The 23249-nt window shown below is 42.7% G+C and overlaps 1 protein-coding gene across 1 annotated transcript; it reads right to left on the bottom strand.

Annotated features, from left to right (window-relative positions):
- Nucleotides 1-1739: 1739 nt before the first annotated feature.
- cisd1 (CDGSH iron sulfur domain 1) lies at nt 1740-22405 on the bottom strand. The gene is made up of 3 exons (XM_073027277.1): nt 22272-22405; nt 13854-14056; nt 1740-4396 (listed from the first exon to the last, which is right to left on the bottom strand). The coding sequence occupies exons 1-3, from the start codon at nt 22294-22296 to the stop codon at nt 4307-4309; spliced, it is 318 nt and encodes a 105-aa protein (XP_072883378.1). The 5' UTR covers nt 22297-22405; the 3' UTR covers nt 1740-4306.
- Between the last annotated feature and the right edge of the window lie 844 nt (nt 22406-23249).

Below are 23249 nucleotides of genomic sequence, written 5' to 3'. Positions count from 1 at the left end.
AGAAAATTCAGAAATCAGTGGTGCAAAATGACTTGGGAGTCCCTTTGAGAGAACTAGAACACAAGAACAAAGATGTAATACTGGGCTTTCTAAGGCGTTGGTCAGACCGCACTGGAGCATTGTGAGCAGTTTTGGATCGCTTATCTGAGAAAAAGATGTGCTGCCATTGGAGAGGGTTCTGAAGAGGTTCACCAAAATTATTCAGGGAATGAAAGGGTTAATGCATGGGCCCCATTTGATGGCTCAGGATTTGTACTTGCTGGAGTTTAGAAGAATGAGAGGGCATTTCATTGAAACCTGTTGAATGCTGGAAGGTCAAGACAGAATGGATATGGAAAGGATGTTTCCTATAGTGTGAGTCTAGACCCAGAGGGTACAGCCTCAGAATAGAGTAGGGTTCCCAACTTGGGGTCCATGGACCCCTCAGTCAATGATAGGATTCCATGGCGCAAGAAAGGTTGGGTAGCGGTGAATGGGTGTTTCTCGGAATGGCAGGTGGTGACTAGTGGGGTGCCACAGGGCTCAGTATTGAGACCACAGCTATTTACAATTTACATCAACGATTTAGATGAAGGCATTGAGAATAACATCAGCAAATTTGCTGATGATACTAAGCTGGGTGACAGTCTGACATGTGATGAGGATGTTAGGAGAATTCAGGGTGACTTGGATAGGCTGGGTGAGTGGGCAGATACTTGGCAGATGACGTTTAATGTGAATAAGTGTGAGGTTATCCACTTTGGGAGTAAGAACAGAAAGGCAGATTATTATCTGAACGGTGTAGAGTTAGGTAAGGGAGAAATACAAAGAGATCTAGGAGTCCTTGTTCATCAGTCACTGAAGGTGAATGAACAAGTGCAGCAGGCAGTGAAGAAGGCTAATGGAATGTTGGCCTTCATTACAAAGGGAATTGAGTACAAGAGCAAGGAAATCCTCTTGCATTTGTACAGAGCCCTGGTGAGACCACACCTGGAGTATTGTGTACAGTTTTGGTCTCCAGGGTTAAGGAAGGACATCCTAGCTGTAGAGGAAGTGCAGCGTAGATTCACGAGGTTAATTCCTGGGATGTCTGGACTGTCTTACACAGAGAGGTTAGAGAGACTGGGCTTGTACACGTTGGAATTAAGGAGATTGAGAGGGGATCTGATTGAAACATATATTATTAAGGGATTGGACAAGATAGAGGCAGGAAATATGTTCCAGATGCTGGGAGAGTCCAGTACCAGAGGGCATGGTTTGAGAATAAGGGGTAGGTCATTTAGGACAGAGTTAAGGAAAAACTTCTTCTCCCAGAGAGTTGTGGGGGTCTGGAATGCACTGCCTCGGAAGGTAGTGGAGGCCAATTCTCTGGATGCTTTCAAGAAGGAGCTAGATAGGTATCTTATGGATAGGGGAATCAAGGGATATGGGGACAAGGCAGGAACCGGGTATTGATAGAAGATGATCAGCCATGATCTCAAAATGGCAGTGCAGGCTTGAAGGGCCGAATGGTCTACTTCTGCACCTATTGTCTATTGAATAGAGGCATGTCCATTTAGAACAGATATGAAGAGGAATTTTTTTTAAGACAAAGTATGGCTTATCTGTGGAATTCATTGCCATGGTTGGCTGTGGAGGCTGTCATTGAGTATATTTAAAACAGTAGTTGATAGGTTCTTGGTTAGTCAGGTTGTCAAAGGTTGCGGGGAGAAGTCCAGTATCAACACTTTCCAGAGAAATGGAATAAAATACACCGACAATATTAATTATGTACTTTTAATAAGTGGATCACACACAAGTAGTTCTGCAGCAAATAGGTATGGGCTTCACAGGGTAATAATAAAAAACAACATTAATTCAAATATTTCCATGTTTAGTTGAGCACCAGCCTTGCCTCTTTTAATTACACATTTCTTAATTCCTGCAATGATGAGAATCAATTGGAGTACTCTCAGGCCTCCAGCATTTTGGTTTTGAAGTAGATGTTTTGGAAAAAAAATGGGTTGGAGACATCTAAGCCTACAATAAGTTGATTACTCATCCAATACTCATTGCATTGGAACCAAAAATTGAATCAGGTTGACCATATAATAGAGTCAAAGTCCTGTCCTGAGCTTTTGTGGCTCATGATGCCGGTGCTTATGCCAGCTTCTGTGGCGTGAAGCAACTGAGAGTACATATAATATAGTACACACAAAATACTGGAGAAGCTCAGGAGGTCAGGTAGCATCTATAGAGGGAAATAAATGTTGATGTTATGGGCCAAGACCCATCATCAGGCCCCTTTATCAGTCCTGATGATAACCTCTATCAGTCCTGATGAAGGTTATTAGACTGTAACGTATATGATTTATTCTACTCCATTGATACTGCCCGACTTGCTGAGCTCCTCCAGCATTGTGCGTGTTACTCTGGATTTCCAGCATCTGCAGAATCTCTTGTGTTTGTGGCCATCTTACAGAAGTAATATTGAGTACTTTGTGCAAGTTCCCAAAACAAACAAAAAACTATTCTAATGTGATGCAAACTCAAACAAGATTAAAACAATTAAAATCAATTTTATAGTATTCTTAAAGACCCTCATGCCATCTGCCTCAGCAGTGTGTAAGACTTACCATCTAGTTGCCCCTAGAAAAAGAACTGACTTTCTTTACCATGAAAATGTAGGTTGCATTACATTTGAATGAATACAAAATATACAGAATATACCTTTTACAATTTATATAGGTATCAAAATGCAAACCTACAACTACTGCACTACTAAAAGGAATTTTCTGGCCATAAAGCTTTTTAGAACATCTTTAAATAGATATATACGGGACTAAATAATTTTCAAAAAATATTTCATATTCATCTACACTAACAAAAATTATTGTCGAAAGCATGCAAGTAATGGATACTGAACACTAAATTGTTTTTAGTTAAATGCACTGATTAAGCAAAATGCAAATAAACCAATGCATAGTGTAAGGCAGCAATTGTTGCAAAGTTCAATTATTCTGAACAGACACACCGAGCAGTATCATTGAAACATTAAATGCCGATTTCTAAGTTAGAACATTTAATCTCAAGACCTAACAGAGCATATTATTTAATTACTTTAGAGAACTCTGTTACATAATAGACAGAATATATATGGAAAATGTTTATGCAAACCTATCAACTCCTGTGAACTTTGCCCCACTTGATGGTATTCACATCCAATGCAGATTTCAAATACAAGTCCCAGTCTTCAGTTTAAAAAAAGGTTATGCTGACATTCCAATGCAGTACTAATGAAGTGTTGCATTGTTGGCAGTGCAATTTTTCAATTCACATTTCATCCAAGACCAAATCTCCTTTCTAGCTTTGACATTTAAGACCGTAATACAATTCTGAAGAACAAGATAGTCACTCTTATGTGCAAGTCTCATATTTCTTCAAAGTCAGAACAGATGATTATATTCAAAACACTGGAGGAACTCAGCAGATCAAGCAGCATCTGTGGAAAAGGGTAAACAGTCCATTCATCAGGATGGAGAAGGAAGGGATGCCAGAATAAAAAGGAGGGGAGTGGGGGGAAGAGGAAAGAGGCAAACTTCTCACCTTTCACTCTTTTCCATAAAAGCTGCCTGACCTGTTGAATTCCTCCAGCATCGTGTGTGTATTGCTTTGGATTTCCAGCAACTGCTGACTTTCTCATGTAGATAATTACAGTATTCTCTTCAGGAACTTGTGTAGAAATTGTCTGCCTCATTACCCATATTGCAGCAGTGACCCCAATTCATAATACTTGTTAACAGCAATATGATGGCCACTGTAAATGAAAACTTTTCTGTTTCTGGAACAGGCCTGCTGCACAGCAAAGTCTTTTCCAGTCCCTCCTTTCCCATGCTTCCCCATGACCAAAACTGAAAGTAAATGGAAAAGTTTGGAAACTTGAAGAAAAATAATTTGTATCTTTATATCCAACTGAGGGAAAATATTATTTGACTGAAGCTTGAATAGTCAGATTTCAAACAACTTCTAATCTTTTATTCATTTGATCTTGGTAAATTGATCAAAATAGTTTTTTTTAAAAACTACAATCTGAAGAAATTTATTTCACATTGCATCACTTCAATATGTTACTTTACATACACAGAAAGTAATTAACAAACACTGACATTTAAAAGAACACCTCCAATGACGTTACCCAACATTAGTGTTTCCAAAGTCATACAGTGCTGAAAATTAAAGCCTGTACCACACAATATACATCTATTTCATTTTAGACCAGCAGGGGTGGTGTGCAGCAAAAATGTGTGCATTAAAGCACATTTTTACAAATTTTTAAATCATCCTTGAATCAGGCTTCTCTTTTTTTGATTATCAATGGTCCTACATTGTCTCCTGTTTCTTCGTTGTGTTTAGTGTGAGAACCGTCACACATTGGGAACTGAAATACAAAACAGAAACATCTTTAGCTTTTTATAATACATATAATTATTATATATACAATATACTGAGCTCCTTACGTTCATAAAATATAACTTCATTAAAACAGTTGTAAGAGAATAATGCAACTGGTGCACAAGCACTTACAAGATATATATTTTTTAATTATGTAGGTGAAACACATACATGTTGTAGCTACTTGATCTATCATGGACTGTGAGGTGCATCAGCCTTCCAATGGTAAACCAAGTCATGTTCACCATTAAGGCACCAATAGACAATCCTTTAGGAGAACATCACACTTGACACGAGTGATCAGACTATGACTAATATTGGCACCTCATGAGGATTGGTGTTAGGACTGCAGTCTTTTCTGATAGTTGAGAGCTACATTTGAATATGATGAGAAACAATTGTGTAGTCTCTCTATGTCTTTACTGAATGGTCAGCATTCCAACTATCAGCTGCAAGACTACTGTATTATACTGCAAGTATCTTTATAAGTGGGTCACATTCATTCAGTCCACGTTAAAATTTGCTCATGGAATTAATAAATATGATTAACACAAATGTTAATGTTAAGCAAGCTAGAAATATTGCCGGAATTTGCAATTTTCACCTGAAACAGTTTTGTGAGGTGATGCACATCTTGTTGTGTACTATTGTTTAATAAGGCAAACACCCCAACAACATGTACAAAAACGGAACACAACACACCAAGAAAGATGAGACAAAATTTTGGATTTGGAAATACCAAAGAGCTGGAGCCAGTTAGCTTTAAAGAAATTGAATGAAAATTAATCTGCTTCTGGGAGAAGGAAGGCTAGTCCTTCAAATGGAAGACAAACATATCTCTCTAAATGAAAGGCTTAATGTCAAGAAGACAATAATATTTGACATCTACAGCAATTGACAGGGCAAGTAATGATCTGATCAAGGATACATTTACCGTATATGTATTAGGAATTTACTGCATTGTGTTGTCAGGACATGGCCTGCAACAAAAAGCAATAACATTCAACAATTATAAAGGATGAAGTATTACATAAAAATTAAAGAAAAATATAAGAGCTTATTAATACAAATTAGAGGTTAAAGAACAGATAATGGAATAAAATGTGCATAAATAACTAAATACAGCATGATGTATTTACAATGTAAATAGCATTACAAAAAGTGTTTTAAAGTGTTTACAGTGTAATACAGTGACATGATAATGGGGGGGTTTAACTGCATTAGGTTAGATGAACTGGTATTGTTAATTTAGATGCATGAACAAATTAATCATAAGACAATTTAAGAGAGAAAACAGAAAGATTCCTGGAAGAAAAAATGACAAATAGCATTAAGATATGGAAATAAAGTAAGAGAAAAGTGAAATAACTTCAAGGAATTCTTTCAGCTTATAGTTTTAATTTTTGAATATAGTATTTTATAATTGGTAAAATCAAAAAAGTAAGTAATTCAAAGAGCATAAAAAGCTGGAATAAACACATTGTGTGGCAAATAATACTGACAAGTGTGAAAAAACATCAACAAAATCAATAAATGAAAGGGTCAAACAAGTAGTCATAGAGAAGTAAAGCACATGTACAGGCTCTTCAGCCCATCTAGTCCATGCCTACTCCCATCGGCCTGCTCCGGGAACACAGAGCCCTTCATATCCCTACAAGCCATGTACCTATCCAAACTTCGCTGAAATTGAGCTTGCATGTGCCACTTGTGCTGGCAGCACATTCCATACTCTCATGACCCTCTGAGTGAAGAGGTTTCCCCTCATATTCCCCTTAAACTTCTCACCTTTCACCCTTAACCCATGATCTCTGGTTTTAGTCCCACCCAGCCTCAGTGGAAAAAAGCCTGCTTGCTTTTACCCTATCTATACCCCTCATAATTTTGTATACCTCTATCAAATCACCTCTCAAATTTCTATGTTCTAAAGAATTCAGTACTAACCTATTCAATTTTTCCTTATTACTTGGGTCCTCCAGACCCAGCAACATTCTTGTATATTTTCTCTGCACTCTTTCAACCTTGTTTACATCTCTCCTGTAGGTAGGTGACCAAAACTGCATACAATACTCCAACTTGGGTGTCAGCAATGTCTTATATAAATTCAACATTATATCACATCTTCTGTACTCAGTACATTGATTTATGAAGGCCAACGTGCTAAAAGATTTCTTTACGAACCTATCTACCTGCGACGCCACTTTCAATGTATTATGTACTTGTATTCCCAGATCCCCTTGCTCTACCACACTCCTCAGTGTCGTACTGCGTAAGTTGGTCCTAGTGAACTGCAAAACCTTGCACTTGTCTGCATTAAATTCTACCTGCCATTTTTCAGCCCATTTTTTCCAGCTGATGCAGATCCCTCTGCAAGCCTTCCTCAATGTCCATGGCACCCCCAATTTTGCTGTCATTCGCAGATTTGCTGCTCCAGTTAATCATATTATCATCCAGATCATTTATATAGATGCCATTTAACAAAGGACCCAGCACCAATCTCTGTGGAACACAACTAGTCACAAGAGAGGGGTAGAGAGGGAAAGATGTCCCTCCGCGACTGCCTGGTCCACACGTCCCTCCCCACAGATCTCCCACCTGGCACTTACCCCTGCAAGCATAAGTGCTACACCTGTCCCTACACCTCATCGCTGACCACCATTTAGGGCCCCAAACAGTCCTTCCAGGTGAGGCAACACTTCACTAGTGAGTCTGTTGGGGTTATCTATTGCATCCGGTGCTCCCGGTGCGGCCTCCTCTACATCGGTGAGACCCGACACAGATTGGGGGACTGCTTCGTCGAGCACCGTCTGCCACAACAGACAGGATCTCCCGGTTGCCACTCACTTCAACTCTGCTTCACATTCCCATTCAGATATGTCCATACATGGCCTCCTCTACTGCCATAATGAGGCCAAACTTCAGTTGGAGGAACAACATCTCATATACCGTCTGGATAGTCTCCAGCCCCTTGGTATGAACATCGAATTCTCCAACTTCTGGTAATTCGCTCCCTCTCCCTTCCCCCATCCCACCTTCACTCTGTCTCCTCTTCTAGCTGCCTATCACCTCTCATGACTCTGCCTTCTACTACTACCCATAGTGCTTTCCCCTTAGATTCCTTCTTCACCTCTCCTGCCTATCCCCTCCCCCACCCCTTGATCTTTCCTCTGATTGGTTTTCCACCCTCCCCCCACCTTCTTTATAGGGCCCCTGCTCCCTCCTTCTTTAGTCCTGACGAAGGGTCTCGACCTGAAACGTTGACTGCTCCTTTCAACGGATGCTGCCTGACCTGCTGAGTTCATCCAGCTTTTTTGTACGTCTTCATTTGTTCCTACCGGCCTACACCTGCTATGCACTTCCTTTTTTTAAACTTTAACCAGGGCCTCAATATCTCTTGAAGACCAAGGATCCCCACACTTGTTATGTTTACTTTTTATTCTGACAGGCACATATGAGCTTTGTGCTCCTGAAATTTAGTTTTTGAAGTCTCCCACTTTCCAAGTACATCTTTGCCAGGAAACAGTCTGTCCCAATCCACACTTGCCAGATCATTTCTGATACCATCAAAATTGGCCTTTCTCCAATTTAGAATCTCAACCAGCAGATTAGACCTATCTTTTTGTATATTTAATTTGAAACTAATGACATTGCGGTTACAGGTTGCAAAGTGTTCCCCTACTCAAACTTCTGTCACCTGCCCTGTCTCATTCCCTAATAACAGTACTGCAGGTTCTCTCATTGGGTCTTCTACATACTGATGAAGGGAATGTTCCTGAACACATGACAAGTTCTATCCCATCCAGTCCTTTTACAGTATGGAATTTCCAGTAAATATGTGGAAAGTTAAAATCACCTATAATAAGAACCTTGTTTCTTGCAACAGTCTGTGAAATCTTTACAGATTTGTTCCTTTAAATCCCTAGGACTGTTGGGTGGTCTATAATATAGCCCCATTAACATGGTCATACTTTTCTTATTTCTCACTTCCACCCATAAGGCTTCACCAGTTGAGTTCTCCAATTTGTCCTGAGCACTGCTGTGACATTTTCCTTGAGTAGTAATGCCTTCCCTTCTCCTTTAATCCCTCACACTCCCAGTCCAAAATAACATAACCCTGTAATATCGAGCAGCCAGCCCTGCCCCTCCTGCAACCAAGTCTCACTAATGGCTACAACATCATATTTCCAGGTTTTGATCCATGCTCTGAGCTCATCCACCTTTCCTACAATACTTCCTGAAACATACGCAGCTCAAGACACTAGTCATACCATTCTCAACCTTTTGATTCCTGACTTTGTCTGAAGTCTTACCAATATCTTCCTCCACAACCTCTCCACTAAAACGGTTCTGGCACTGTGGTTCCCATCCCCCTGTAACTCTAGTTTAAACCCCATCATGCAACATTAGCAAACCTCCCTGCTAGGATATTAGTCCCCCTTCCGTTCAGGTGCAAACCTTCTGTACAGGTCTCACCTTCCCTGGAAGAGAGCCTAATGATCCAAAAATCTTATGCTTTCCTTCCTACACCAACTCCTTAGCCAAGTCAAACTGCATAATCTTCCTAGTTCTGGCCTCACTAGGACGTGGCACAGATATCAATCCTGAAATCACAACCCTGGTGGTCCTGCCCTTTAATTTAGCACCTAACTCCCTATGCAGAAACTCATCACTCATCTTACCCATGTCAATGGTACCTACGTGAATCACAACTTCTGGCTGTTCATTTAAGAATGCTGAGGACTTGATCCAAGATATTCAGGAGCCTGGCACCCGGGTGACAACATAGTATCCAGGAATCTTGTTCTCGCCCACAGAACCTCCCTAACCAATGAATCCCCTATCACCATAGCATGCCTCTTCTTCCCCCCCCCTTCACTTCTAAGTCACAGAGACAGACTCAGTTTCAGAGACCCAACTACTGTAACTTTGCTCTGTTTTGTCAATCACCCCCCCCCCCCCCCAACCAGTACCTGTTATTGACAGGGGTGGCCACAGGGTATTCTGCATTGGCTCCTTAACATCTTTCCCCTTCCTGTCATCCAGTTTCCTGTGTTCTGCACCTTGGGTGTAACTACCTCTCTGTATGTCCTATCTATCACCCGCTCAGCCTCGTGAAATATCCGGAGTTCATGCAGTTCCAGTTCCAACTCAATGCAGATTGTTAGAAGCTACAGCCGGATGCACTTCTTACTGTGGTTATCAGGGGCACTGGAGGTCTCCCTGCCTTCCCACATCCTGCAAGAAGAGCACTCAACTATCCTACCTCGCATCCCTACTGTCCTAGCTGAGCAGATACAAAAATGGGAAGGGAAAAATAAAACTCAACCTAGAGCTTTTTTTTTTGCTTTCCCTGACTGAAGCCTCAAAGAGCTAAATCGTGACCTCCCTGACTCTGTCCACTACGATGATGGCTGCTGTACTTGCCCCTGCATTCCTTTAATTTGCTCTTGCTAGTCAATCCCAAATACCAATCGTCACTGGTCAGAGCTCAATTTACACCGCCATGATCCGCTGCTGCTTTTTTCTACTCCAGCAGTATCCCGAGTGAAATGCTCTCCTCTCAAACTTCTGATGTCCAGATTGGTTGCTGGTCAAAGCTCAATTTGTAGTAAGTCAAAGTAGGAATATTTATCTGAAGACAAACACAAGGAATGGCTGGCTAATAGTGATGATTACCGGGAAGTTAATGGACACTTGGAGATGGAAGTTTCAAACGACCATCTTCTGCTTTTTCCTCATACCTCCAACATGAAGAATCATTTTCAGTGACCTTCTGTGATGACCAATGCCACACCCTGTAGTTTCACGATGAAGAATATTGGATACAATGACAGCTGAATTAAGCTGCAACTTTCTGTTTGCTTTATGAGTTAATTACTACAAGTACCACAATCTTCCATTTATAAACAATGAATCTTTCTCCCCCTCAGCAACTGGATCGGAGTTAACAAGACTGATCACACCTTGATAGCACATTTGATCTAAGGTTACTTTTGCTCCATATATCCCCTCTGTCAGGAAAACATCCCATTTCCACCCTTCTTACGTGGCCTCGCTCTCTCCCGTTCTCAGATCAATACTTGTCAAATTACTAATTTACCACTCGAGCCACTTACTCCGACATACTGTTGACCTGACTTTCACACGATATTCAATTCAGATTTACGATTTATTTCTCACACGTACATCAAAACATACCGTGAAATGTATCAGTTGCAGTAACACCAACAAAAGCTCAGGGACATGCTGGGGCAGCCCACAAGTGTCGCCACACATTTCGCTGCTAACCATAATAAGACAGAAGACAAGCAGCGACAAAACAAGCCCCTTTCTCCCTCCCATCCACCCACATACACAAACAGACCTCCAGCCTTCATCCATCGACTTTCAGGCTTTGATCTTTGGTACTGAACCCTCCCCCCGAACTAGCCAATGAAGGGAACCTGAATTCCAGGCCTCGCAAACCACAGGCTCCTGGTTGCTGGCCTCTGAGCGAGGAGAGGAGGCCTGGAATGCGGGTGTCCTTCAGAACGCATCAATATTACAGGATGTTGAACATAGAACACGAGAGCGGAGGCCTGACATCTACCTCCTCCACATCCCTGTCCCTAAACCCTAACCTGACATCTAACTCCCCTCTCTGCCTCCTAAAGCATCCCTACCAACTTAAAAGTCAACTAAGCCTGAGCCACATCCTTGAACGGAGACTGCCATCCATCACCAGTCTGAGGTTGTTTAAAATGCATGAACCCGTCACATTCATCTATCACTTCTTGGTCTCGGATTTCAGTAAGCCACGGCTTACTCGGTAGACAATTCCATTACCTATTTTTCTTGTTCTGGAAATCTCTCCTCTCAGAGGGTCATGAATCTCTGAAACTCACTTCCCCCAAGAGTGGTGGGGACTAGACCATTAAATGTATTCAAGGTGGAGAAAGATAAAAAAGGTAGATGAACTGAGGGTTATGTGGAACTGGTACAGAAGAGAACTTGGAGCCAGCAAAGGTCATCGTTGATCATGCTGAGTAGTGTGGGGCAGGCTTCAGGAGCTGAGTGGCCTAGTCCTGCTATAACTTTCTTGTACACCCACTCATAGATCAGAATACTGATAGTTAAGGCAAGTTCTGGAACATGACTTGGAAACCCAGCTTCCTGTCAGTGCTTGGCATCTTTTGCTTTGTGTTGGACATATTTGCTCTGATTTGCAGGCAGATAGTAATTAAGCAAATCTGGCATTCTGTAATTTGGACGGGCAGAAGACGTTTTGTGTTTCTCCAAATTTTTTGATGCCTGATCCATCGATGAGGGAAAAGCTTCTTTATTCACTAACTGAACTTTGATTTTCAGACAGATATCAAAACAATTGCAGAAACAGCAACACTTGCTAATATTAAAACAGATAATATACTACTGGGCAAAGAATGAGACAGCAAATTACTTGAACTAATGAACATATTACTTTACAGCATGAGAGGCCATTCAGCCCACTGAGTCTAGACTGACTCTCAGAACAGTGCTAATCAACTCCTGCCCAATTCTCTTCCTACTCCCCCCCCCCCCCACCCCAATGCTATAGGTAATTTACACCAGCTTGCAAACTCTTCAGTTTGCGTATAAGGAGAAGGTGGGAGTGGAGGATGCTATCACGTATTTGCTGCACAAATCACTCTCTCACCTAGATGGGGTCAGTTGTGCTGTGAGGATTACATTCCTTGACTTCTCTAGTGCCTTTAACACCATCCAGCCCAAGATCTTAAGGCACAAACTAACGGAGATGGGAGTAGTCTCTCACATGGTGGATTGGATAGTGGACTACTTGACAGATAGACCTCAGTATGTGCGGTTGGGAGACTGTAGGTCTGACACGGTGGTCAGCAGCACAGGAGCGCCGCAGGGAACCGTACTCTCTCCGGTCCTGTTCACCCTGTACACATCAGACTTCCAATATAACTCGGAGTCCTGCCATGTGCAGAAGTTCGCTGATGACACGGCCATAGTGGGGTGTGTCAGGAATGGACAGGAGGAGGAGTATAGGAAACTGATACAGGACTTTGTGATATGGTGCGACTCAAACTACCTGCGTCTCAATATCACCAAGACCAAGGAGATGGTGGTGGACTTTAGGAGATCTAGGCCTCATATGGAGCCAGTGATCATTAATGGAGAATGTGTGGAGCAGGTTAAGACCTACAAGTATCTGGGAGTACAGTTAGACAAGAAGCTAGACTGGACTGCCAACACAGATGCAGGAAGGCACAGAGTCGACTGTACTTCCTTAGAAGGTTGGCGTCATTCAATGTCTGCAGTGAGATGCTGAAGTGGAGAGTTGTGGAGAGCGCCCTCTTCTTTGTGGTGGCGTGTTGGGGAGGAAGCATTAAGAAGAGGGACGCCTCACATCTTAATAAGCTGGTAAGGAAGGCGGGCTCTGTCGTGGGCAAAGTACTGGAGAGTTTAACATCGGTAGCTGAGCGAAGGGCGCTGAGTAGGCTACGGTCAATTATGGAAAACTCTGAACATCCTCTACATAGCACCATCCAGAGACAGAGAAGCAGTTTCAGCGACAGGTTACTATCGATGCAATGCTCCTCAGACAGGATGAAGAGGTCAATACTCCCCAATGCCATTAGGCTTTACAACTCAACTGCCAGGACTTAAGAACTTTTTAAAAGCTATTATAAATGCTTTTTGAGATAGTGATTTAGATGCATATCATATTTTTTTTACTGAGTTAAGTATTGTATGTAATTAGTTTTGCTACAACAAGTGTATGGGACATTGGAAAAAAGTTGAATTTCCCCATGGGGATGAATAAAGTATCTATCTATCTATCTAATTGACCTGAAAACCACATGTTTGGAATGTGAAGGGAAACAACAGCACTTGGGCGATACCCGCAGGGAGAACATGCAAACTCCACAGAGACAACACCAAGGTTGGGGTGGAACCCAGGGAAGCAGCTGCAGCTGGCGCTCTGTCATGCCACCCCTGCGTCGGTACCGTGCTGTCCTACAGCACACCACAGTGCCTTACTTCTTGGTGGGGCGGGGGGGGTTGCCAACTTTACACAAGATAGTTTTTTTCCCTGAAACACAATTTGTTCAGAATCAAAGAGCTGACCCACCTCCTTAAAATTGAAAATAAAACGAAGTTGAAAGCAAAGCATGCATTCAAGGTAATATCAACATCGGAATGTAAACAATTGACAAAAATCATTCTGGTGCACACGGGTTCCAATATTCTATGTTATTATGTATATATGTCTGAATTTTATCATAAACCTATTCAATGTTTTCAGCTACTTATCCAATTCACTGCTAAGATCTATTTTGGAAGACCATCCCACACATTCCCTCTTTTTCACATACATCCACAAGTTTCATCCCATGACCCCATACACTCCCAGCTCTCCAGGACATAAAGTGATGCAACAGAAGGGGCATTCTTACTTGTTTAGATCGCCAGCATCTACAATACACAGCTTTGTCTCCCAGATCTTCAATATCAAATGCATGAACTACTTTAGGCGTATCCTTCTGGATGTCTAGGTTCACCAACGACTTGCAGCCTTTGTCTTTTGCATATAAAGTTCTGTAGGCCACATAACCAACAGCAGCAGCTCCAACTGCCAGTGAAATGCCTGCGACCCATTCTGTTCAAGGGAAGAAATCAGAGAAAAATCTTTGGTTAAAGTTAAATAGGCATTTTACTACATTATTTTGGAAAGTGAACTTAATTACTTACTTTTAAACAATGCAGGAAGCAGCACAATAATGTCAAACTTTTTCCATAACATCAACCAAGCTAAACTATTACTTACACTGAAGTTGCAGAATGTGTACATTTTACACTCAACAGCCACTTTATTAGGTACTTCCTGTAGCAAATAAAGTGGTCACAGAGTGGATGTTCACTGTCTTCTGCTGCTGTAGCTCACCCATCTCCAAGGTTTTCACATGTTGCACATTCAGAGCTACTCCTCTGCACACCACCTTTGATAAGCCTGGTTATTTGACATCCCGTCAGCTCGTACCAGTCTGACCCACAGAATGTGGCCCACATTTTCTTTCTCTAACAGAACTGTCGCTCACTGGATTTTTTTTGTTTTCACGCATCACACTCTATAAACTCTAGAGACTGTTGTTTGTGACAATCGCAGAAGATCAGTAGATTCTGAGACGTTCAAGCCACCCTCTCTTGCACCAATGGTCAAAGTTAATTCTAGCCATGACCAACCTCTCAAAGCACTTCACAATAGATGAGAGTGCCACTGAGCGATTGACACTGAGGTAGTTCACCCTGCTCTTCTTGGGCACTGGTAGATTGTCACCCTTTTGAAGGTGGGAATCTCCAACTGCAGCAGTGAGAGATTGTAGACGTCCTTGAATACTCTCACCAGTTGGGTGGCACAAGTTTTCAGAGCACCAACCTGATACCTTGCAAGGGTTCACCCTCTTGAAAGATGTTATGACATCGGCCTCTGAGGCAGAGAGCACTGGGACACTGGATGCTGCAGGGATTCACATGCAGGTAGTTTTATTCCTTTTAAAGTGTGCATAAGGGAGTGAAGCATCACTGCCATTCATGATGTTAGGTTTTGCTTTGCAGTGTTATCCACTCTGATTCAGCAGTCTGATGGTTGTAGGGTAACAATTGGTGATGTGGAACCTATGGCTCCTGTACCTCCTTCCTGATGGTAGTAGTGAGAAGAAAGCCAGGATGATGGGGGTATTTGATGATGGATGCTACTTTCTTATAGTAACGGTCCTTGTAAATGCGCTCTATGGTGGAGAGGTCTTTGCCTGTGATGGACTAGGCTGTATCCAGCCCTTTCTGTCGACTCTTCCACTACTGAGTATTGGTGTTTCCATTCCAGGCCATGGTGCAACCAGTCAGGATAATCTCCACTGTGCATCTATGGAAGTTTATCAAAGTTTTAGATAACATGCCAAATCTGTGCAAACTTCTAAAAAAGTAGAGGTGCTGCTGTGCCTTCTTTGGCATGGCAACTACGTGCTGATCCCAGAAAAGATTCTCTGATAATGGTAATGCCAATGAATTTAAAGTTACTGACCCTCTCTATCTCCAACCTCCCTAATGAGGATTGGCCCATTCCCCCTGTAGTCAGTAATCAGCTCTTTGGTTTTGCTGATGTTGAGTTGTTATGGCACCATTCAACCATCAACAGTTAATGCCTCATTGTAAAGATATCAACCAAAGTTGCTCTCTTTTCATAATGAAATGGCACTCATCACCTTCTTAACTGGCCAGTTTGAATCAAGAGCAACTCCTTTCCACTCTGATGAAGCCACTTTGGGACACACGAGACTCTAGTGCAGATGGGACAGGAGGCAGATGGGGGCATGCATTCTTTGTGCAGTCCTGCTACCACAGTAGGCCTGTGCGTGCTCCTGGCACAAAGATGCAAGGCTCTTGGGACCACCCTGTAGGCCCTTCCTTCTCTTTGAGCCATCATGGATCATGTATTCACAAGAGTTAATGGGCATGCAACACTGAAGGTACAGCAAAGCAAAAGGTCCTTCTTCCCATGATATTATATACCAAACCAATTAAAATGACACCTGACTGTCACAGTAGCATGACATTTAGTGCAATGTTTTACAGCACTATGTGATCGGAGTCGATTGCCACTTCTGTCTGTTTGTATGTTCTCCCTGTGACCACACCGGTCTCCACCAGGTGCTCCATTTTCCTCCCACATTCCAAAGACATACAGGTTACGGTTAGTGTGGGCATGTAATGATGCTTGTGAGCTACCCCCAGCTGTTTTGATTTGACACAACACGGTGCATTTCACTGTATGTTTCAATGTACATGCGATAAATAAAGCTAATCTTTAAATTCTTTCTAGCCTCAAACAGTCCATGACATTGTGTTCTCTACATATTCATGTGCCTATTTAAGAGCCTCTTAAATGCCTCCAGTGTACCACCACTGACAGCACATTCCAGACACCCAGCATTCTCCATTTCAAACATTCTGAACCACACATCTCCTTTGAACACCCTCCTCTTACCTTCAATGCATCCATTTCAATACTGGGATAAATATACCAAACAATCTATCTAGACCTATTATAGCTTTTATGAACTTTCATCATGTCTCCCTTCAGCCAGTGCCATTCCAGATAAAACAACCCAAGTCTGTCCATTCTCTTCTGATAGCACAAGCCGTCTTAAACTGGCAACATCCTGGTAAATACTGAATATTGCAGATTTTCCAAGAATCTTTTTCTTGGGCCACCTGTTTATCCAGGCTTAAGCTCTGAGACAAGAGTACTTATACTGAGCCAAGGCTAACATATAAATCAGGCATAAAACCTACTGTATTGTTTGTTAATAATTATAAGAATCAAATAAATTGACTGACTGTTGATTCTTAACACCTTAGAGAGTGTATCTCTGCATAACATGCTTTTAGCAAAAATGTGGATGACTGACAGCTTGAGTTAATGTATGATTGATTAATTAATACTAAAGAATGATTAGACTACACACAAAAGAATGCCTGTGTTTTTTTTTTTAAGTTCCTATTAAGCCAAGGTCATTTACTATTGATCAAAGGGTGCTCAGAAACCATTTTAACTTTAGAAACAAAGGCAAATTAAAAGCTGGAGAGAACCTGGGATGGAGCCAGAGTGAAGCCAAGGATGGAGTGAGCAGCAAAATAAGATCTAATGTATCACGTAATGCTCATCGGGCCCGTATTAATACAGCCAGGAATAGAAAGCATATGCTTTGACTAAGCATTGACTATGGGGCATGTGGAAACATACTTTACCTGTAGTAACAAAATGGCGTTTTTGGCTGTAAGAAAATGAAACCTGTATTGTACCAGAGTGCTTTATTACTAGTGTTCATTTCAATGGACCCCGAGTCCTTGACAAACTGCAGACCAGCAGACTCATTTACTGGAAGAATGCCAGGTACATTGAATAAGCAGGCAAACAGAATGCACCCTGACCTTAAACTGACGCACAGTAGCTAACACTTGTGTACAAAGGAGTGACTACTCCGTCTGTTTTTTTTCTGGAAGCTATCACCAGCTCTTGTGCAGTGGTCTTCCCTTGCTGCAAGTAAAACAAATGAGTTTACAACTGATCCACTGATTTACTTGTTTGTTATTAGATGCAGGGAAAAAGTGCTGGAAATTGTAGCATTAACAGGTAGAAGTTCAGTCATTAATGCTGCTAAAAATAATACTTAATACCATAAATGAAAATGAATACTTTCATACAATAGTCCATATTACGCAAATTTAATCTGTGTAGATATTTCAATATTATTATTATTTCAATAAGGAGGCATGGGAACCAAGGGAACATTGCTTTGTGGATCCAGAACTGGCTTGCCCACAGAAGGCAACGAGTGGTTGTAGACGGGTCATATTCTGCATGGGGGTCAGTCACCAGTGGAGTGCCTCAGGGATCTGTCCTGGGACCCTTACTCTTCATGATTTTTATAAATGACCTGGATGAGGAAATGGAGGGATGGGTTAGTAAGTTTGCTGATGACACAAAGGTCGGAGGTGTTTTGGATAAGTGTGGAGGGCTGTCAGAGGTTACAGCGGAACATTGATAGGATGCAAAACTGGGCTGAGAAGTGGCAGATGGAGTTCAACCCAGATAAGTGTGAAGTAGAGTCGCGGGGGATTGGTTCCGGGACCCCTCGTGGATACCAAAATTCGCGGATACTCAAGTCCTTTATTTAACATGTATCAGTGCGGTGGTCTTTAGGACCCAGCGGCATGCCAGACTTTATTTAACATGGCTCCGTGCAGTGGACATTAGGACCTGGCGGCCGAGCTCTGAATCCACAGTGTTTCTGTTCACGAAAATAATCACGATCACGATTGAAAATAAGGTGGAAGTAATAAAGCAATCGGAAAGAGGTGAAACGCCATCGGTCGTTGGAAAAGCATTAGGCTGCAGTCAGTCAACAATTGGAACAATTTTAATGGAGAATGTGAAAGGTCCTGCCCTGGTGAAAGCTACAATTATTACTAAGCAACGCACTGGTTAAATTATTGAAATACGTATGTTTATGTGTTTTATATGCATAGAAAGGTAAAATATGTACTATATACTAAGAAAATCGTTTGACTAACTGACGCTAAATAATACCGAATGTACCTGTTCAGACTTCAAATCCGACTTAAAGACAGACTCAGGAATTGAACTCATTCATAACCCGGGGACTGCCTGTACTTTTAAGCCATTTCTAGATTACTTATAATACCTAATACAATGTAAATGCTATGTAAATAGTTGTTATACTGCATTGTTTAGGGAATAATACAAGAAAAAAGTCTGTATGTGCTCAAGCAACGAGTACTGGAGAGAGAACTTCCAGGTTTTCCCGATCTGCGGTTGGTTGAATCCACGCACACGGAATCCGCGGATAAGGAGGGCCAACTGTAGTTCATTTTGGTAGGTCAAATACGATGGAAGAACGTAGTATTAATGGTAAGACTCTTGGCAGTATGGAGGATCAGAGGGATCCTGGGGTTCGAGTCCATAGGACACTCAAAGCAGCTGCGCAGGTTGACTCTGTGGTTCAGAAGGCGTATGGTGTATTGGCCTTCTTCAATCGTGGAATTGAATTTAGGAGCCGAGAGGTAATGTTGCAGCTATATAGGACCCTGGTCAGACCCCACTTGGAGTACTGTGTTCAGTTCTGGTTGCCTCACTACAGGAAGGATATGAAAGCCATAGAAAGGGTGCAGAGGAGATTTACAAGGATGTTGCCTGGATTGGACAGCATTCCTTATGAGATTAGGTTGAGTGAACTCGGCCTTTTCTCCTTGGAGCGACGGAGGATGAGAGGCGACCTGATAGAGGTGTACAAGATAATGAGAGGCATTGACTGTGTGGATAGTCAGAGGCTTTTTCCCAGGGCTGAAATCCTTGCCACAAGAGGACACAGGTTTAAGGTGCTGGGGAGTAGGTACAGAGGAGATGTCAGGGGTGAGTTTTTTTTACTCAGAGAGTGTTGAGTGCATGGAATGGGCTGCCGGCGATGGTGGTGGAAGCAGATATGATAGGGTCTTTTAAGAGTCTTTTGGATAGGTACATGGAGCTTAGAAAATCTAGTAATTTCTAAGGTAGGCACATGTTCAGCACAACTTTGTGGGCTGAAGGGCCTGTATTGTGCTGTAGGTTTTCAATGTTTCTATGTTTCCAATATATACCACCTATTATTTGACTATACTGCAGAGGGGAGATTTCATTAATTAATTAATAACTTTAAGTATCTGGAGCTGAAAGACTATACAAATGTGAGATAATCCAATAGCATGAAAATTCACATTGTGCCCTGCTGATGTGGGAATTCAAAATTAATTTACATAGGAAAAAGGAGAAAAAGAAAACACAAATGATTCTACAGAAGCTTGAAATCCAGAGCAACACATACAAAACGCTGGAGGAACTCAACAGGTCAGGCAGTGTCTATAGAAATAAATACACAGTTAACATTTTAGTACAAGACCTTTCTTCAGGACTGGAAAAGGGGGAAGATTCCAAAATAAGGAGGAGGAGGAGGGGGAAGGCAAAGGAGGACAAGCTAGAAGGTGATAGGTAAAGCCAGGTGGATGGGGGTGGGGGTGAAGTGAAATGCTGGGAGGTGACAGGTGGAAAAGGTAAAGGGCTGGAGAAGAAGGAATCCAATTGGAGAGAAGAGTGGACCATGGCAGAAAGGAGGAGTGGCACCAAAGGAGGTGATAGGCAAGTGAGGAGGGGTAAGAAGAAGCCAGAGTGGCAATTGAAAGGGAAGAGGGAAGGGGGGGGGGAGAGAAATTGCTTAAAGTTGAAGAAATGATGTTCATACCATCGGGTTGGAGGCAACCTATACGGAATATGATGTGTTGCTGCTCCAACCTGGGAGTGGCTTCATCCTGGCAGAAGAGGAGGCCACAGACCGACATGTCATAATGAAAATGGGGATAGGAATTAAAATAGTCCACCACCAGGAAACCCTGTTTTTTTGCAGATGGAACAGACTTGTCGACACAATGGTTCCCAATCTACGTCACGACTCACCAAAACAGAGGAGGTTGCACCCGGAATACCAGATACAGTAGACGACCCCAATAGATTTGCAGATAAAATACTGCCTCATCTGGAAGGTCTTAGGGGCTATGAATGGAGGAGTTGAACGGTTAGGTGTAGCACTTCTTCTGCTTGCAAGGATAAGTGCCAGGATGGAGTGGGGAGGGATAAATCGAATTACGGAGGGAGTGATCCCTGCAGAAAGCAGAGTGGTTGGGGGGGGCAAGGGAGGTGAAGATGTGTTTGATGGTTGATCCTGTTGAAAATGGCAGAAGTTGTGGAGAGTAATGTGTTGGATTCAGAGGCTCATGGGGTGGTGGGTGAGGACAAGAGAAGGACTATTAAGGTGGTGGGAAGATGGGCAAACTTGAATGACCAGAAAATGATGGAGATGCAGGTGATGGCAGCACCTGTGGTGCAGGAAAGGAAATCCCATTCTCTGAAGGAGGACATCTGTGATATCCTGGAAAAGAAACCTTCCTCCTGGGAACAGATGCATCAGAGACAAAGGAACCGAGAAAATGGAATAGCATTTTTACAGGAGACAGGGTAGGAAGCAGTCTAGTTAAGATAGCCGTGGGAATCAGTAGGTTTATAAGATATTGGGAGATGGTTTGTCTCCTGGGATGGAGACAGAGATCAGAAATGGGAGAGGAGTCAGAAATATGCCATGGGAATTAAAGGACAGGGAGGAAGTTGGAAGCAAAGTTGATGAAATTGGGCGAATGAAGCAGCAGCAATGCAGACATCAATACAGTGCAGAAAGCATTACCAAGGAAGGCTTGAAACACGGTCTGTTCCACGTAGCCAATGAAAAGGCAGCATCGCTGGGGTCAATGCGAGAGGGGAACTTCTCGAGTCTGTTGTCGAGGAAGAAGCCAGAGCTTTAAGGCCTTCTTGATGGGGATAGAAGTGTATAGGGTCTGGATATCCATGATGAAAATAAGGCGATCAGCGCCAGGGAATTTGAAAGTTGCTGAGGAGATCGAGAGCATGTGAAGTGTCACGGACGCAGGTGGGAAGGGGCTGAATCAAGGGGGTAAAATGGAGTCGTGCTACGCGGACACGAGTTTAGTGCGACAGGGGCAGACAGAGGAAAAAACAAACAGTTAAAAAAACTGGTAAATAGTCTCATTACAACACAGGCTACACGAAGCCGAGAGCAAATTAACAGCTTTAAGGCGCTTTGAACATATATGCAATCGTTCAACAAAACCAGCAGACTTAAACCATATTAGCCTAAACCGTTATTGCACTGCGTAGCATGTACACAGTGCGAAGTCCACAGGGTATAGTACGTTTGAGAGGAGAACGGGAGGTCGTTCGTTTCAGGTAATGTGACCTTTGACCGCAAGGTCAGCATCGTGATGTAACTTCAGAGGGCAAACAGCATGCAATAAGCTGTTGAGTGCAGCTCGAAGGCCGATTTAAACCAGTTCTGGAACGGCAGGGTCTGCAGCCAGGGCACTTGACATTGAACTAGCATTCCTCAGCAGCGCTCCATCCGCTTCCTAACATTTGACCTTCCCACTGACTCATCAACCGAAAGGCAAGCGCTGTCTCACAGCAGCAGCCAAGGCCAGCGACCAGTGCGCACCGACGCCCGCTAATCAATCAGAGGACTCCTTCAGATGTCCTTCCCGAGCCGTGCGGCAGGAGTTCGCGCCGCCTGAAGCGGGAGGGCGGCGGACCTGCCTGAAACAGAGCGAGTCCTCGCTGCTCTGCAGACCGCAAGGGATCCGGCTCCTTGCACGCAGTAAGACAAAGAGAGAGCGGGGGCTGCTTCCCCTGCCGTTACCTTTCAGCGTGGTATTACTCCCCATCACTCGGCCAGACGCGATCCTCACCCTCCACTCGAGATCAGCAACAAACCCGGTCGGCGTCACGTGTCCGAATCCAAGGGCTTGCGTCACCAGGAGACGCTACTGACTGCTTCGTGACGTCAATCACCCTCCCACGTGCTTCTCCACAGGTCGTGCCCTCCGAAAGTTTATGCACAAATTCTCTTTTCTATTAAGTTTGACTGAGAAATAAACATGCGCTAGGAACCTTTGAATATTCTGCCTGGCAACACATTGAATAATTTAAAACACAAAATACTCTGCAGATGCTGGGGTCAAAGCAACACGCACAACACGCTGGAGGAACTCAGCAGGAAATGATTAATTTCCTAGCAACAATATTGAATAATTTTCCTAGCAACACGGGATGCTGGACGATATCAGCATGTCAGGCAGCAGAAGAAGTTGAGTTTATTGTCATTATGCACGAGTACATGTCTCTGCAGGTGCAATGAAAAACTTAGTTGGAGCAGTATTACAGGCATATAAGCATCACATACACAATACTATACTCACAAGAAACACAGAAGCTAAACGTAAATTTTGCAAAGCACAATTTTTTACAAAGGAAAACAATTGGAACAAAAAAAAATCATCCACAGTGATGTAAAGTGGTCAAAGTTATCGTAGTGTTGCTTTACTGAAGTAGTGATTAGGACTGTGCAGACTGTTTCAAGAAATGAATGGTTGAACTAGATGTTCTAGAAGCTGGTGGAGTGGTAATTGAAGGTTCTGTGTCTCTTGTCTGAAGGTAGCTGTGAGAAGATGGTATAGGCCAAATTGATGGGATCATTGAGCATAGATGTTGCCTTTTTAAATCCACTAATCTCTTGCAGCTTCTTACATTCCTGGACATTCAAACTGCTGCACCAGAACAGAATACATCTATGGAGGAAAATGAACAGTGGACATTTCCAAATGAGAATTTTTGAATG

Source organism: Hemitrygon akajei, chromosome 23 (assembly GCF_048418815.1).
Source record: "Hemitrygon akajei chromosome 23, sHemAka1.3, whole genome shotgun sequence".
Classification (NCBI taxonomy): Eukaryota; Metazoa; Chordata; class Chondrichthyes; order Myliobatiformes; family Dasyatidae; genus Hemitrygon; species Hemitrygon akajei.
This window is presented reverse-complemented; position numbering and strand designations above follow the sequence as displayed.